The sequence below is a fragment of the Dermochelys coriacea genome, chromosome 4 (genome assembly GCF_009764565.3).
Source record: "Dermochelys coriacea isolate rDerCor1 chromosome 4, rDerCor1.pri.v4, whole genome shotgun sequence".
Classification (NCBI taxonomy): domain Eukaryota; kingdom Metazoa; phylum Chordata; order Testudines; family Dermochelyidae; genus Dermochelys; species Dermochelys coriacea.
The window spans coordinates 95201894-95219443 of NC_050071.1; the positions used below are offsets into that span (position 1 = coordinate 95201894).

Here is a 17550-nt window from a genome sequence, read left to right on the forward strand (position 1 = left end):
TAGCGGAATCCACACTGACATTTACCTGAATAAGAATCTTTTTACTGACTTACATTGATTTGAAATAGGACACTCTTAACCTGAAATTAGTGACCACACACAGATTTGCAGTGAAATAACCAAAGGTGTGAATTAAAACTGATTTAGTTATTTTGGTTCCAACGCAGGTGTAGACAAGCCCCACCTCAACAACCAAGTAGATGAACTAGAAATTTTTTTTTTAAAATAATTTTTTAAATAAAATTCTTGAAACATCAGTTTTCTTAAAAGTGATAAGAAATGCACAATGGTCACCTGCTCTGCATATCCTCTCACCACCTGCCTCTGCTTCAGATTGGTCTCTCCATCAAGGCTGGCTGTTTCAATGTGACAGATCCCATCTGGATCAGCAGAGTATAACACCACCATATCAGCAGGAATTATCTCATTACATGAAAGTCGAATGAAGTCCCCGACGTTAACATCTTTCCAGCACTGATCTACGTATTTCTTCTCTTTCCTGAAATATATATAAAAGTCTAAATGAAAAGTTCCTCAGGGATCGGTTTTGGGACCAATCTTATTTAATCTTTTTATTACTGACCTTGGCACAAAAAGTGGGAATGTGCTAATAAAGTTTGCAGATGATACAAAGCTGGGAGGTATTGCCAATTCAGAGAAGGATCGGGATATTATACAGGAGGATCTGGATGACCTTGTAAACTGGAGTAATAGTAATAGGAGGAAATTGAATAGTGAGAAGTGTAAGGTTATGCATTTAGGGATTAATAACAAGAATTTTAGTTATAAGTTGGGGACGTATCAATTAGAAGTAACAGAAGAGGAGAAGGACCTTGGAGTATTGGTTGATCATAGGATGACTATGAGCTGCCAATGTGATATGGCTGTGAAAAAAGCTAATGCGGTTTTGGGATGCATCAGGAGAGGCATTTCCAGTAGGGATAAGGAGGTTTTAGTACTGTTATACAAGGCAGTGGTGAGACCTCACCTAGAATACTGTGTGCAGTTCTGGTCTCCCATGTTTAAAAAGGATGAATTCAAACTGGAGCAGGTACAGAGAAGGGCTACTAGGATGATCCGAGGAATGGAAAACTTGTCTTATGAAAGGAGACTTAAGGAGCTTGGTTTCTTTAGCCTGACTAAAAGAAGATTGAGGGGAGATATGATTGCTCTCTATAAATATATCAGAGGGATAAATACCGGAGAGGGAGAGGAATTATTTCAGCTCAGCACCAATGTGGACACAAGAACAAATGGGTATAAACTGGCCACCAGGAAGTTTAGACTTGAAATTAGACAAAGGTTTCTAACCATCAGAGGAGTAAAGTTTTGGAATAGCCTTCCAAGGGAAGCAGTGGGGGCAAAAGATCTGTCTGGTTTTAAGATTCTACTTGATAAGTTTATAGAGGAGATGGTATGATGGGATAATGGGATGCTGGTAAGTAATTGATCTTTAAATATTCAGGGTAAATAGGACTAATCCCCTGAGATGGGATATTAGATGGATGGGATCTGAGTTACGCTGGAAAGAATTTTCTAGCTGATCGCTATATTTGGGGTCAGGAAGGAATTTTCCTCCAGGGCAGATTGGAGAGGCCCTGGAGGTTTTTTGCCTTCCTCTGTAGCATGGGGCATGGGTGACTTGAGGAAGGCTTCTCTGCTCCTTGAAGTCTTTAAACCATGATTTGAAGACTTCAATAGCTCAGACTTAGATGAGGTTTTTCGTAGGAGTGGGTGGGTGAGATTCTATGGCCTGCACTGTGCAGGAGGTCGGACTAGATGATCAGAATGGTCCCTTCTGACCTTAGTATCTATGAATCTATTATCTGATGAATCATACATTCTGCACATTTAAGAATTGGTTCTTAATTTGTTTACCAGAGAATACTACATTAGGAACTCATGAAATCATTTTTGTTTTAGTGCTAATGCACAGACACGGGCATCTACACAGAAAATCAATGAATATTTCTTATTAAAAATGTATCTTAGAGATAATAAATTCATACATAGTAAACATTCATATGTATCACTAGCTTTAATTTTCCTGAAATACATCTTCTAAAGCTATTTATACATACAGGCACGATACGCTATTTTGCTATCTGTATCGCAGATAGTCATGCTGAAGGTGGGGAGGGGGCAGGAGAATGAATAGCTGCTAGTAAAACAATCTAGTTTATGAAGAAGACTAAGAAAAAAATTAAATCATACCAGTTAAAAACATACATCTTTTACATGCACAGCTGGAGAAATTTTACAGATTCTTACAAAAATAATAAATTTCCACATTATATTAATCATTATTAATTTTTTTAAAAAAGAAAAAAGTCACAAGGGAATATTAGTAGTTGCAAATTAAATTCCCACTGACAGGAACTACACTTATTTAGTCTGAGTTACACAAAGAGAATTTAGAAACCCAAATATTTGGATGCTCCTGCCTACTGAGACTGAATAGCATTCATGGGACCTGCAGTTTATCAGCATAACTACATAAGACCATAAAATAACAGACTTTGCCCTCAAGCCTTTTACCATTAACACATGCAGGACTTGAAAGGAGAGAAATTACTTCAGCTCTCTAAAAGTTTAATTATATTCCTGTTTCAGGCTCCAATCATAATTGGCTGAACAATTTGACTCCCAGAAAGTTGCTGTACCTAGGAGATATTTGTATTTACAGAACTGGATGCAATTTTGTGTCTTTGCAATTACATTAAGAAAGCATTCTCCAGGTTATTCATACTATTATGGAACTAGCTCTCAAAAAAAAAAAAAAAAATCAATAGGGCATGCTCCATGTCGGAGAACTAAAATTTTTCATCCTGAGAATTAATCACAAAATAATACTCATCATTTACATAGGGCTAGATTGTAATTTTGCAATCTGCCCTGAGGGAGGCCATGTCTACACTAGGGGAAGCCAAGGGTTTACTTCAATCAGCTAACACATGTTGAAACTATAACTCGTCTTATATGTACACTAGGATTTTAACGTTAGAAAACACATTTTTGAAAAAAAAAAAATTTTCAAAAGTGAAGACAAGGTGTGAGCATCAGTGTGTGGCTGCACAGACCCAATCCCTGCTTCCTCCATGGGAGAAGTAAACTGTGCCACACCCTTTCTTGGTGCAGCTTACTTCCCTCTCTGCAATGCTTCAGCTGCCCACTTGCTCTCAGGAATCACAGAATATCAGGGTTGGAAGGGACCTCAGGAGGTCATCTAGTCCAACCCCCTGCTCAAAGCAGGACCAATCTCCAATTTTTGCCCCAGATCCCTAAATTGCCCCCTCAAGGATTGAACTCACAACCCTGGGTTTAGCAGGCCAATGCTCAAACCACTGTGCTATCCCTCGTGTCCCCCTACCCCCCCCGGCATGAAATAGCTACCACAGCAAACGAATAATGGGGCTCCTTCTACCCCTGCACGATCACACAGCAAGAATAATGTGGTCCATAGTACTTTCCATTTGATAATTATTAATTAATTTAGCCTCACAATACCCTTTCATGGTAGTATGTCTGAACTATTATCCTTGTTTTACAGATGAGGAAACTAAGGTGCAAAAGGTCACCTAGAAAACTGAAGGATTTCTCCCTAACTTCGTAGCCAACGTCCAAGTGAAGAAAGGAACTGGTCAGGTCCTATTATCATCACTTATTTGGAAACTCTTTACTAGTTGATTTAAAAACATAACAGCATTAATTTAAGGAAAGCATGGTTCACAATGATGTTATGCAAACTTTTCCAACTGCCATTGTATTATAACCCTGGGTCGCAACATCCCTGATATTCTGGTTCTGCGACCGTTTACCAGACACTAACAACTGTTCCAAATTGTGCAACAATAGCAGTGCGACTGAAATAAGTCACTTTTAAACCAAAATAAGAATGTGGTCAAGTGATCAATCCAGAAACCAATTTTGTTAAGGTTCCTCAAACTTACTGTTTTGTATATTCACACTAATAATACACACTGTACATTATTCATCAATAACGAAGTCAGACAAACACTTACCTGCTATATACTTTAGTTAATAAGTTGTTTATCTGCTTATCTAATTTGTATTTTGAGTAATCCTCAAGGCCATCTTTAACTGCAATAATTGTGAGAACAACTACGAGAGGTAACATGGTAATTTCTTTCTGGAAGGCTTCCACCAGTGGAACCCAGTTCAGGACAACTAAAAATAGGAAATATAAATTGGCAGCTCTGAAACAAACAAAAAAACAGATGCAGGAGTTAAGAATGGAATGAAGTTTAAGAGCTGAGTAAAAGGCAGGTGACATGTAATGACCTGCAGTTCACTAGCAAACTGAGTTAAGCAGAAGTTTCTACGTACTTTAGAAGTAACATTTATGCAGAGTTTTATGTTGCGAAAGAGGTTGCAGGCTGGAAAGAGACATGGTATCCATGTAGCTTAAATACCAAGAAACTAAACTAAGCTCTTACCATGCAACCAGAGCTTCAAAATGATAACTCCTTTTCACAGGCAACATAATGCCAAAACATTCCTACCTCTCTGAGCTTGATTTTTGTACAAAATTAGCAGTTGTCAGCAAAGATCAACATATTAGAAGACACCATGCTTTTTATATCCAAAGTTATTAAAATGTTAGCGGAAGCCTTATGTCCACACTTTTCAGCATCATTCAGATATTCAGTGATGAGGTCACAACAACAAATTTTAATTAAATTTCTCGCAAAAGATGTATTACCCTATATAGAAACAAGCACATTGCCTTAAAAGGTCATCTCCATGCAAACTTCAAACATCTCAATTTTAGCATTTAACAACTTCAGCCATGCCCAATATCACTTAGAAATTTTCTATGGTCAATGTTGAGAAAACACAGAAGCAATAAGCATCATGAATCTCGCCCCTTGCCCACACAATCGGAATTTAACTTAAAGAAAACATGAAACACTTCTGCATCAATTGAAGAATTACATAATTATAGCTTCACCTTCCCACACACCTTTCATTAGCAGCCTTCCTTGGTACAGGTTATTCCAGTAACATATTCAATCAAGTGTGAAAACAAATACAGATCAACAGCAATTTCTGGCCTTAGATAAGTGGAAAGATGTAAACAAGCAACTACCATAAACAAAGGATACAGAAAGAGTTGAAGCACTTTCAGCATTTAACTGTTTAATCATCAAATTATGCACATTTTAACCATCAAAGCAATAACCTTCTTTGAGAGCGTTAGAGGGACTTCTATAAAGAAAATTCAAGGCACTTACACATATTTTCATGGAGTAAAACATCCTGAAGTAACAGGTCAATAGGGCATATTGTACACACCAACAGATTAGTCACAATTTGTATCTTTGATATTCCAAATGTAACCAAACACGTTTGGTACAGCTAAGGCCCTACCAAATTCACGGCCATGCAAAACGCATCACAGACCCATGAAATCTTGTCTCCCTCATGAAATCTGGTCATCTGTGTACTTTTACCCTATACTACACTCTTTTATATTGTATGTATATACAAGTACACAATTTTCTCAAACTGGAGGTTCCTAACAAAAGGGTCAAGCTGATTGTAGAGGGGTTTCAGTATTGCCACCCTTTCTTCTGTACTGCCTTCAGATCTGGGTGACCAGAGAGCAGTGCCTCTGGCCAGGTGTCCAGGTCTGAATGCAGTGTCACTGTCAGCAGCTGCACAGAAGTAGAGGTGATATAGTATGGTATTGCCACCCTTATTTCTGCACTTCTTCTGGCAGTGGCACCGCCTTCAGAGCTGGGTTCCCAGCCAGCAACCACTAATCTCTAGCCACTCAGCTCTGAGGGCTGCACTGCTCCTGGTGGTGACACTGCCTTCAGAGCTCAGCACACATCCAACAGCTGCCGCTCTCCAGCCAACAAGTTCTGAAGGCAACGCAGAAGGGTGGCAATACCATAACCCCCCCTACAATAGCCTTGCAACCCGCTTTTAGGTTTGAGAAACGCTGACTTAAGGGCTTTACAGGTTTATATTTTGCTGTTTTTAAATACATATTCATATTTTGTTACAACTCCGTGACATTTAAGATTAAATATCTGAAACCATAAAGTTCAAAATTTAAAAAATGCTATGACCATGACATTTATGAAAATGGACCGTGAATTTGGTAGGGCCCTAGGTATAGGTTTCCACATTCTCCAATCCACTAGTACAGGGGTCAGCAAACTATGGCATGTATGCCAAAGGTAGCAAGCAACCTGATTTTCAGTGGCACTCTGCTGCCGGTCTGGGGTTCCGTCCACCGGCCCGGGGTTCCATCTGCTGGCCCTTTGCCAGCGGGGTCCCAGCCACCGGCCCCGCTCAGCCCACTGCTGGCCCGGGGTCCCGGCCGCTGGCCCGCTCAGCCCACTGCCTTCCTAGGGACATTGGAAAACTCAGCAAGGAAAAGCAAGGGCAAGGATCACACTAAACTGATAAGATCTGCATTTTAAATTTAATTTTAAACGAAGCTTCTTAAACATTTTAAAAACCTTATTTACTTTACATACAACAATAGTTTAGTTATAGAATATAGACTTGTAGAGAGAGACCTTCTAAAAACGTTAAAATGTATTACTAGCACGCAAAACCTTAAATTACAGTGAATAAATTAAGACTTGGCACACCACTTCTGAAAGGTTGCCAACCCCTGCACTAGTACGTCAGATCTTCTCAGGAATTCTTACCTGTTAAAGCTGGTTCCCTATATTTTCAGTCATGAATTTGTATGTGAAGGGTGTGTGATGTTGCATTCCATAATGTTTTATGGAAATATGCTTATGAGTGCGAATATGATGTAACTGGAATATGGTTTATGCAAAAGGTCTCTTGTAAGGTATCATTACAAAGCTTATAATCTACTGAGTGTATTCATCCTATTTGTATGTATGTATCATTCTTGTATCTGAAGCTAGAAATATGAAGTATAACTCTGAGGTCCTACTGTAATTATGCAAAGTGTGGGCCATTAATGGTGGTTTAGAATCTTGATGGCTCTCATTGACTAGGACAATTGGTTGTAAATGGCTCTGTTTACTTACAAGGGTACCTGCAGGCCAGCCCTGGAAGAATGGAGGCTGGGGTCTCACAGGACATGTGAATATATTACCTGATACTGGAATCCATCTTAAACCTGGTGCTTTCCATTTAGAAGGAGGGGACCCAGAGACACAAAAGATTCCCGCCTTGTGCCAAAGCTATAAAAGGAAGTGGAACAGAACAAAGGTGGCTGCCAATCATGAAAACACCCCTAGTTTCCACCTAAGATGTCTGCTGGAACTAACAAGGACTGTACCAGAGGAAATGATTGGACCCAGACTAGGAAGGAGTCTAGCCTGTGAAAGAAGCTTATAGAAACATCTCTGAGGGTGAGATTTTACCTGTAATCAGTTTCTTAATCTATTAGGCTTAGACTTGCGTGTTTTTGCTGGTAGGGAAAATGGGCTCAGAGGTTATCTCAGCACATCAGGTGACAGTCCCAAGGGGGTCTCTATGACTGAGCCCGTCACAGGAGATTCCCTCCTCCCTCAGATGTTTATGCCACTTTCCTTGTTCTGGCTCCCTTTCTTGTGTTGAGACAGCCTCTTCCAGTCTCCCATTGTATACCACACAGAGACTGAAGCTACCAGTAACTATCCACTCCTCACAAAATTAAGAATAAAAGACACACAAACCCTGTTTCCATTCTCCAACCAATAGAGTTGCTGAGAAGATTTTTTCAAACTGATGATCAGACAATGAAGAAAACAAACTTAACAGATAAAAAAGTTCTTCATCTGCACCCTCCATTTAAACAAATTTGCCACTGATAGAACTGCAATTTCCCCATCTAGAAAGAAGAGCAGGTCAAGAAACTTTGGCTGAACTACTCAAGGCTTTGTGGTCAAAGAGTATCCACAGAGGCAAAAATTACTAGAGTACCAGCCCTTTGATAACCCCCCACCCCCCCGAGGCCACCATGTTGCTTCCCCAAGTGAGCCCTCCCACCACCCCCTTAACATCACCTTTCAAGCCAGCCGCCATGCAAATTCATATAGAGTGGCTGAAGAAAGGGAGAACCAACCCCATTCTTCTCCACCACTACACCTGCCAAACAGGATTGTGCGGGGGGGAATCTTACCATATGCTGCTCCGTGTCAGTGATCCAAGACAAGGGACCATCTAACTCAGGAGTGAGGAACTTTTTTTCTGTCATGGGCCCCAGAAGAAAATCAATCGCTGACCACTCACCCGCTGGGGTGGGTTTAGGCTCAGGGCCTCCCCCCGCAGCAGGGCAAGCTGGTGCTTGCAGCTCCAGCCCCACTGGGGGTGGGGGGGACAGACGCTGCAGGCCGGATGAAATTAACCAACACTCCAGATCCAGCCTGTGGGCCGTATGTTCCCCACCCCTGATCTAACTGATCCGAAATGGTGAAAGAAAGGACATGACACCAAATGAGGAGAGATACCTCTTTTGAGTATCAGTTTTGGGATAATGTATCTTGTTACAAAGTTATCAGAACTGATTGCTAAATTCAGGAGAGAAGAGTAGTTTATAAAAACAAATTTGTAGACTTTAGCACCTAAATTTCAAAGAAACAAACAAAAAAACCCCACATTTGAATAATTTCCGCAATTACACACAAGAATCCTTTACCTGTAAAACTGTTCAAATAAATTCCGTGGTAGAAAGTTGAATAAAGTGTATTTAGTAGTCCGTATTCTGTTGTTCATATATAATTTTGATACCTTTTCATACTCTTCTTTAAAGTGTCCCAGACATGGTATAACTATCCTATGTCTGCTAGGCACTTTGGATGATTGATAACACTTGTCACAAGAGGAGCTGCTGTTGCTTCCATCCCTGCCTTCTGAGGATACCAGACGCTGCCAGCGATATCGGGCCCATCGGATGGGGTCTGTCATATTGTCTGAAATGATCTGTGATCCAGGCCAGGTCTTCTATCTAGCAAAATTTTAAAGTCAAGAAAATTAAACAGTAAGTCTGGAGAAGCTTTAGTTCAAAATACAAACAAAAAAGCTGTTCACAATGGTTACTGCAAAGGCCTTTAAGTGAAGTTAACTTGGTTTGCTAACCTTACAATGAGAATTGAGTTACTACCCAATTTTGATTTCAAAATGAAAGGAACTATTAATAGTTTATGTGAGGTAGAACCCTCTGATTGAATAGTGCAGTAATCTATATTGAAGAGCTATTTATTTAGATTTAATTCTATCTCTCAGGAACTAGAAAGAGATATAATCACACCAGTTTTAGTTTGTTTTAATTTAACATTTGTTTAAAATAATTGTACCATAAATACAAAGCACAATCCACATCCCAATATCCATCATCTACTGATATAAAGTAGAATATATGCTGAAAATTTTGCCCATAGAATACTTATGTTTCCCTGTGTAATGCTGACTAGTAGGTTGTAGTAGTTTAGTCAAAGGAATGTTAATGGAATTGTCTTCACTTATTTATAAACATGCTGATTGCTATCACATTACATATATCCCTGTAATTAAATAACACTAGATCAAAGTGTGTGTATATTCAGACATTAGAACTTCATGAATACTAATGAATGATACTTACATTGTTTCACTTATCGATCCCGATTATAATGCAATGGCAGACAACTGCATTATGTATATCACTGTAACCAACTACTTGTGAATGCCAGGAAATAGAATGCTAACTTCAAAGCAAAGGTCATTGTTTTCAACAATGGAAATCCACAGACTCAATCTGCAATTGCTACTCATCAAAACTCAAGTAGGTGAACGTCTTCTGCAAGCAGGATCTATAAATACTAGTTTAAGGGAATGATCCTGCATCTCTGGCCTGATGGATTCTGACATAGTGGAATACTGAGCAATTGGACAGCAACCCCCAGATTTAGTTTGGGTAACCCTGAGACACTTAAGGAAAACTAGCAGATCACTACATCTCTGCTAACATACTGGATTCAAACTTTGACTCGCCTGTATTTTACCTGCTTTAATCTCTCATTTCTTTTTCTTAGCTAATAAACCTTTAGTTTACTAGACAAATTAGCTGTCAGTGTTCTCTTTGGTGTGATGTCCAGAGTATCCGTTGACCTGGGGTAAGTGACTGGGCTTTTGAGGCTGGGGGTAACCCAATATGAAGTGATTTTTGGTTTAATTACCTTTCATCACAAAGTCCAGTTTGTTGGGGTGGTAAAACGGGGCTGGCAAGCCTGTCTGTGGCTCCATGTAAAATTAATATAGTAATCCAAAAGCACACATTTGTTACTGTCTTGGTGAAATTGAATTATAGAATATACCATCAGTTTGGGGTATCTACCCTGTTTTCTGGCAGTCTGACCTGAGATTGGCACTCTCAATTGTATGCCATACCAGACAGCGTCATATGCTGCTCGACAACACTGATGGTACACAGAGGTACCATTTAAAATTATTAATCATATAAATCTCTAGATACAGGACCCAAAGATGTGCATGCAATAAACTGGTACCTGAAGTCTGATAAATCCAAGTGAGAAATTTCAGAGTAGCAGCCATGTTAGTCTGTATTCGCAAAAAGAAAAGGAATACTTGTGGCACCTTAAATTTGTTAGTCTCTAAGGTGCCACAAGTACTCCTTTTCCAAGTGAGAAAGATGTTCAGGGCTATATATTGTTCATTATAAGACAATATTGTATGCTCTTCACTCAGAAAGCTAGGCCAGAACAGGATATCTAATATACTATAATACCTTTACAGTAACATAATCTAAGGCATTTTTCAACCCCACTAAACAAGAGAAAGTCCTTGATTTAAGCAGTAACCCAACCAGCTATATTTACACCGCTCAGTATCCCATACATATACTGTTACATTAATTCTTTTGCAGATTTATGGGTCTGTAGGCCCTCTAGCATTCACAGTAAAAGTGGTAGTCCGGTAGTTCAGAGTTGCTCTAGAATTCTAGTGCCGCTTTATGTACACGGCCTATCATTTAAATTTGAATTTGATAAAACAAAACAAATCCCCTACATTTAAAAATTAAGTAGCCATGACAATGACCTGTCTTATTTAATATTTTTGTTAAGAGTCAGCTTCCAACAGGCCTTTCCTTATGAGAAGCATGAGAGAATAGTGGCATTTGTGGATGTGTGAAGACAGAGCTCCTGCACCTCATACAGAGGCCCCTCAGAATTGTGGGCCATGCAGTCTGAGTTGCATACATTACAACCAGCTATAGGTCTCAATTCTCACTTGTATTATTTCTCTGCAGCATCCCAGCTTTCTTATCATGATCCTGCTTTTCCAGCCCAGGAACAGAGGCCAAGGGGGTTATTACTTCCTAGGCCACTGACAGACACAGACGACCACCAACCACCACTTGACATGTTTGATTCCTCCTCTAGTCATTTACCAAATATTAAGGCTACGATTTAGGTATGGGTATTTTTAGTAAAAGTCATGGACAGATCATCGGCAAGAAACAAAAAAAATCACAGCCAGCATCCTGTACATAACTTATACCATAAATATCCCTGATTGAATCTTGGGGCGGGAGGAGGGACGGAAGGGGGGGCACTGCCGGTGGGGAAGCCCAAGGCACCAGCTGGGGTGGGGTGTGGAGCCCACGGCACCAACTGCCAGGGGGGGAGAAGAGCCCCGGGGGGCCAGCGGCTGCTCCGGTAGCCTCTGGGACCACTGCTCCGGCGGTCCCTGGGGCCAGCCACATCGGCCGCTGCAGAAATCATGTAGGTCGCAGCGAGAGGGATAGCTCAGTGGTTTGAGCATTGGCCTGCTAAACCCAGGGTTGTGAGTTCAATCCTTGAGGGGGCCATTTAGGGATCTGGGGCAAAAATTGGGGCTTGGTCCTGCTTTGAGCAGGATCCAAACCCCCTTGCCTCAGAGGATAATTAAGAGCTGTGGTTCTCAAACATTTGTACTGGTGACCCCTTTCACATAGCAAGCCTCTTATAAATTAAAATCACTTTTTTATATATTTAACACCATTATAAAAGCTGGAGGCAAAGCGGGGTTTGGGTTGGAGGCTGACAACTCATGACCTCCATGTAATAACCTCACAACCCACTAAGGGGTCCCAACCCCCAGTTTGAGAACCCATATTAAGAGGATATACCACAGGAGAAAAGTGTAGTTTCCAATGGTCTTTGTTCCATGTTATGATTCCCCCTCCCCCACAATCACTGGGGATGAGCGAGCCAATGGAGACATTTACTAAAATATGGATTCGGTGAATGAAAGTGTCTTGTGTTCCACAATGAAAATAAAGCTACTTGCTTGAGATTATTTATAAACCCAATACATATCTATTGACCATTTCCTTTCCTTTGACTGTAAGCTCTCTGGAGGCAGGGACTCCATTCTCCTGTGCAGCACATGGCACAACAGGGCCCTGCTCCTGCAGGTGCGACGAGAATATAAACACACTTATAATTTTGTACTGTGTCTATTCAATAAAGCTTTCATTTAAAGGGTTTTAAGAGCCTAGCTGCTCATTGAGGTTTAGTGATTACTTTAGAAGGATTCTGAGGTTTTGCAGCACTTTGATGAACATGGTGGCAGACAACTCTGATCTAAGGGCCAGGAAAACTATGCAGGTGAAAGGGTAAGGGGAGGAAAGGAAGGCTGAAACAACTAGACAGAGAGGATGTCTCCTCACAAACAAAAAAGCCATGCAAGTGTCCCAGTGCACACACTATATTTTCCATGTGTGATCTTATGAAAACTGTAGTGGGTCTTTTTTCTCTAACCTCAAGTGCATTATTTTATACTTGTACTATTTTATTCCTGCATTTACACTGTGCAATGCGGAAATGAAAGAACCCATTTCAAAGCCTGGGCAAAAAGTAGAAGAGGTCAGCTTAGCATGGGAACTTCATTGCGATCTTCATGTCACGTTTCCTGGCAAGTTGGGCACAGCTGTGAGATTAAGTGAAAAATCCTTTGGTCTCACACGCCTCTCAAATTGCAGCTCCTACTCGCCTCTCAGCTTCCCTGGAGCACCTGTCCTTTACCTGTTCCCATGCCAACTGCAGCCATTTTGCTACTGCTCTGATTTTTTCCTTAGTCCCCTGTGCCATATCTCCAACTAGCCACCACCCACATCCTCCTCCTCCAACCATCACTTGCTATAGATACATCTCAAAACTCTCAGTTTTCTCCCACCTGTAACTTTACTTATCTAGCCAGGCTCATGACTCCTGCTTCTCCCCATTGTGCCCAGGGCTACCTCTTTATCTCCTCCTTCCCCACAGGGCTGCATCTCTTCCTCCTCCTTCTCTAACCAATGGGGATGCCACAGCTCCACCCACTTTCCTGATGCTCCTCTCTGCTCTGACATGCTCTTCCTTCTCCTCACCACTGTTCAAAAGCCTCCCCTAAGGGCTCACCACCTACTTGATTTTCTTCCACCCTTTTATTCCTAAACAAATCAAATATACTTGGGAATGCAGAAATTAGATGGGGCTGTCCTAACTATTTAGTATGTAAATAGTCATTCTTCACTTCGCCTTCACAAAAATATTTCCAGGAAACAATTTCCTTAATTACAAGCTAACTAAATAAGGAGAGATGGAGAGAAAGCCTTTCCCAAGCCAATTCCTCCATTCCAATTGATAAGGAAGCTTGCTCTCCAGAATACCTCAGGAAAAATGCCCGACCCAGCCCTCCCCCAAGGTGCAAAACATTCCTGAATATGAAATAAGGCAGGGGAGGGAAGTATAAGTCCTGCAGCTGCACAAAATACACAAGTGCTTCCTGGATTGCTTTTCTCCAAGGGTATGTCTGCAATTAGACATCCACAGCTGGTCTGTGCCAGCTGACTTGGGCTAAAGAGCTGTTTAGTCACAAGGTCTTAGAGCCCAGGCTCCAGCCCAAGCCCAAATATCTACACTACAATTAAACAGTCCCTTAACCCGAGCGCCCTGAGCCCAAGTTAGCTGGCACATACCAGTCGCGGGTGTCTAATTGCAGTATCGACATACCCCAACTGTTTCATCCAAGAGCCCACCATGCCAAATCTAGGTTTGCATAAGAGATCATACCATCACACACGTTGCTATCTTCTGTTATTCCTACAAGGATGCAAACAGTTCGTAATACAGCACAGTATGTCATCTGTCCAAATATTAATCAGATAGAAACATGATTACCTTAGCAAATTTAACAATATCAAACCTAGAAAGATAACTTCTTATGACAGACCAGGTGGATGAGGCAGTATCTTTTATTGGATCACTTGTGTTGGTAACAGAGACAAGCTTTTGAGCTTACATAGAGCTCTTCTTCAGGTACACTGGAAAGCTGATCCAATAAAACATATTACCCCACCCATCTTGTCTCTCTAATATCTTGGGACAAACATGGCTACACCACTGCCAACAATTTATTATGAATCATCCAATAGCTAGCCCTTACATTGTAAAGTTATAGCTCCTATATAAATTAATTGATCCTAGGCTACACTTGAGCGTTTTATAGTGTTTACCTCTCTCTCTTTAGACAGTATAAAATTAATCAATCAATCATTCTCTCCCCTCCTCCTATAAAGTTAATAGCAGGTATAGGCTGACAAACACTTCACATTAAAATTAAAGCCGATCGAAAATTTTGAAACATTTTTTCCTAAAACCATTTTCTAAATGGAGAGTCTTTGTGAAAAAAATTGATTTTTTTTTTCATTTTCTATTTTTCAACAATACAAAAGAAAACAAACAATGTTGTCATTTTTCAGTATATTATTATTTTTCTTTTTCCTCCTCTTTCTTCCCCTCCCTTCTTTTTCCGGTGGAAAAACAGGGTGATAATGGGGTATGTGTGCAAAAACTAAACACCCCACACACAAATAATTTTCAAAAATAAATATTTTCATGAAAAATTCTGAAAGTTGTTCCTTTTCAGAACTTGCACAAAAATTTTGCAAAATAAATTCCCCGATTTTTGAACAGTGATAATTAAAATGCTAAGCCTTCTCTTAAATAAAATGAGTGAGGCATTAATTATTCTATCTTTGCTTTGAAACATTAACCATTTGTGATTTGACATTGCATCTTTCAGCTAGCAAGTCAATCATCCCTCATAAAGGGCATTTATATAAAAATGACAACTTACTGATGTTTTTACAGTTCCAGAAGATATAAAACCTTCCTGATTATTCCAGGTGGACATGTAATAAAAATGTAGATTATTTCTCTGATAATATTAACATTCCTTTACTAGGCTCTCTACTGACTTAGTCATTTCCTAAATCATGGCCTCACACAGGATCAAATATAATATTGTGCTCGAGTTTTCCAAAATCTTGTTGTGCAAATAATGTTTTTTAAATTCAACAGAAAAAGTGATCTCAGTACAATATTCAGTTAAATACTCGAAGAAATTATTAATCTCACCTCACATATCTTCAAAGTAATCTGAACTGAGATAAACACTTGAAAATAATTACCTCATTACTAATGATCAACAGCAAAATTAACAACCTCTCCCCCATACACATGGCAAGATTCTGAGGCCTCATTCTGCCCCCTCTGTGCAACTCCAACAACATAAATGGGCCAGAGAGCGGGCCTAACAAGACACATGAAGATTGTCCAAGTATGAGAGAATCCTTAACCGCCCTAGGGCCAACATAGCAGGCTCTATGCTACCCCCTCTTAGCTCCCCTTAGTGTAGAAGTTGTGCCAGTCTGGTGGTGAAAAGACAGCTTTAGGCCTCCTTTCCCTCCTCCTCACCAAGTGTAAGCCTATCGGACCTGAAAATCTGAACCATGGATTGAAAAACAGAGCTGGGATTTAAAGATATGAAGGAATCATATTATTCTCATGTGTATAGATTAAACCTTTATGGGGGCAAATAACTGAAAAAGTGCCTGATCCAAAACTGAAGTCAATGGGCAGACTCCCCATCATTTCAATGGACTCTGGATGAACAGACACATAGTGAGCAATTTTGGGGATTTGTATTTTCAACCACTGCAAAAGGATTTAATTGCAAGATTTTAGTGAAATGCAGACTATGTCTAAGACTCTACAGAACTTGCCTTTTCTTGCCATAATACAAACTAAGCACATTCTGTTTCTAAAATGGTTTTAATACCAACTCTGCAGGATATTTTTTCCATACATGAATCAAATTGATTTGGATGATTAATTTATTCACAGATTAGAAAGATCCTCTTGCTAAACACAAAGGATTTGGATTACTTCAAACAACTATTAGGCAGTAATAATAACTGAATTATAAGCAGCATGTAAGTTAGTTTGAGCAATATTTTTCACTGGGTTTTCCAACCAGCATTACCTATTTATCTTTATATTTCCTCTATTCTTAGGTCTCATTTTACCTCTTCTGTAATGTCTATAACTCATTATCCAATGTACTTCTTCTGAAAATGTAGTTAATTCTGGCATGGTTAGAATTTTGCTGCAAAAGTTTAGCACTCCTGTTCTCTGCATCTTTTCCATGGCACTGTTATGACACATGCAAAATATGATGGAAGCATTGCTTGAGAGTGGTTGGTTTTTTTTTTTTTTTGAAGGGGAGGAGCCTTAAAACACCAGCACTATAAAATGCTATTGTTAAAAGTTAGATTCTCCTATCTTGGAGTTACAAAAAAAATTCTTTTTTAAATGCTGTGTTTTCTGTAGTCCTTGTAACCAAGCACTTCTGGCTACTGTCTCAGACCCCAATCCTTCTAACACTTAAGAAAGTGAAAATACTTTACTTATGTTGATCAGTCTCACTGTGAAGTTACGTACCTGCTGTGTTTGTAGAATTGCAGCCTTCCTGTAAGCATGTTTGCAAAACCACGCACATTTCTCTGGGCTTAAAGATATTCAGTATACTATTTTTTTTTAAAATGCACGTTACACTATCTACAAGCATAACTTAATTCATATAAAACTGTTAATAGAGAACTTTGACTTCTAAACCAAGTCCATGCAAACATACCTTATGCACTAATCCTTAGTGTGGGCCAAAGCCCCCCTCCTACTACAAGATCCATGAGGTACAATCAGCCTAATTGAAGTCAATAGGGTTTCTCATGGGCACAACTGTCCAATTGAATGAAGCTCATAAATAAACCAAATCAAAAGTAATTTTCATTGGATCACCCAAAGACCCATTTTGACAGTTTACATCCCTAACAATTTTACCTGTCACCTCCAGCTAAGGTATGACAAGCTGTTAAAAAAACAGCACACATTTTTGTTAGCAGAAAAACTGCATTCCTCCCCCACCCTCTCCATGCTTAAAAATGGCTCAACTACTTTTGCTGAAATTGTAAGAAAAAAAAATTTGCTAACTGACTTCTAGCAGGCCTACCAAATTTCAGTCAAAAGTCTAACATCCTTTCATTCTGAAGTACATGGGTGTAATCTTAATATAGGTATTGCTGTACCGGGGTGGGAAAACTTTCGGGCCTCAGGGCCACATCTGGATGGAGAAATTGCATGCAGGGCCATGAATGTAGGGCTGGGGCAGGGGGCTGGGGTGCGGGAGGGGGTGCGGGAGGGAATGTATTGTGCAGGAATGGGCTCAGGGCAAGGGGCCGGGGCA

General features: G+C 40.0%; 1 protein-coding gene across 6 annotated transcripts in view; it reads right to left on the reverse strand.

Moving 5' to 3' along the window:
* Window positions 1–17550, reverse strand: part of ATP10D (ATPase phospholipid transporting 10D (putative)) — a 96437-nt gene that overhangs the window by 46351 nt on the left and 32536 nt on the right. For all 6 annotated transcript variants that reach the window (XM_043513901.1, XM_043513898.1, XM_043513900.1 and 3 more), the window contains 3 exons: window positions 8639–8947; window positions 4023–4217; window positions 295–499 (listed from right to left, as the gene is read on the reverse strand). In XM_043513901.1, coding sequence (XP_043369836.1) covers window positions 295–499; window positions 4023–4217; window positions 8639–8907 — 669 coding nt within the window. In that variant the 5' untranslated portion in view covers window positions 8908–8947. The remainder of the gene's footprint in view (window positions 1–294; window positions 500–4022; window positions 4218–8638; window positions 8948–17550) is intronic.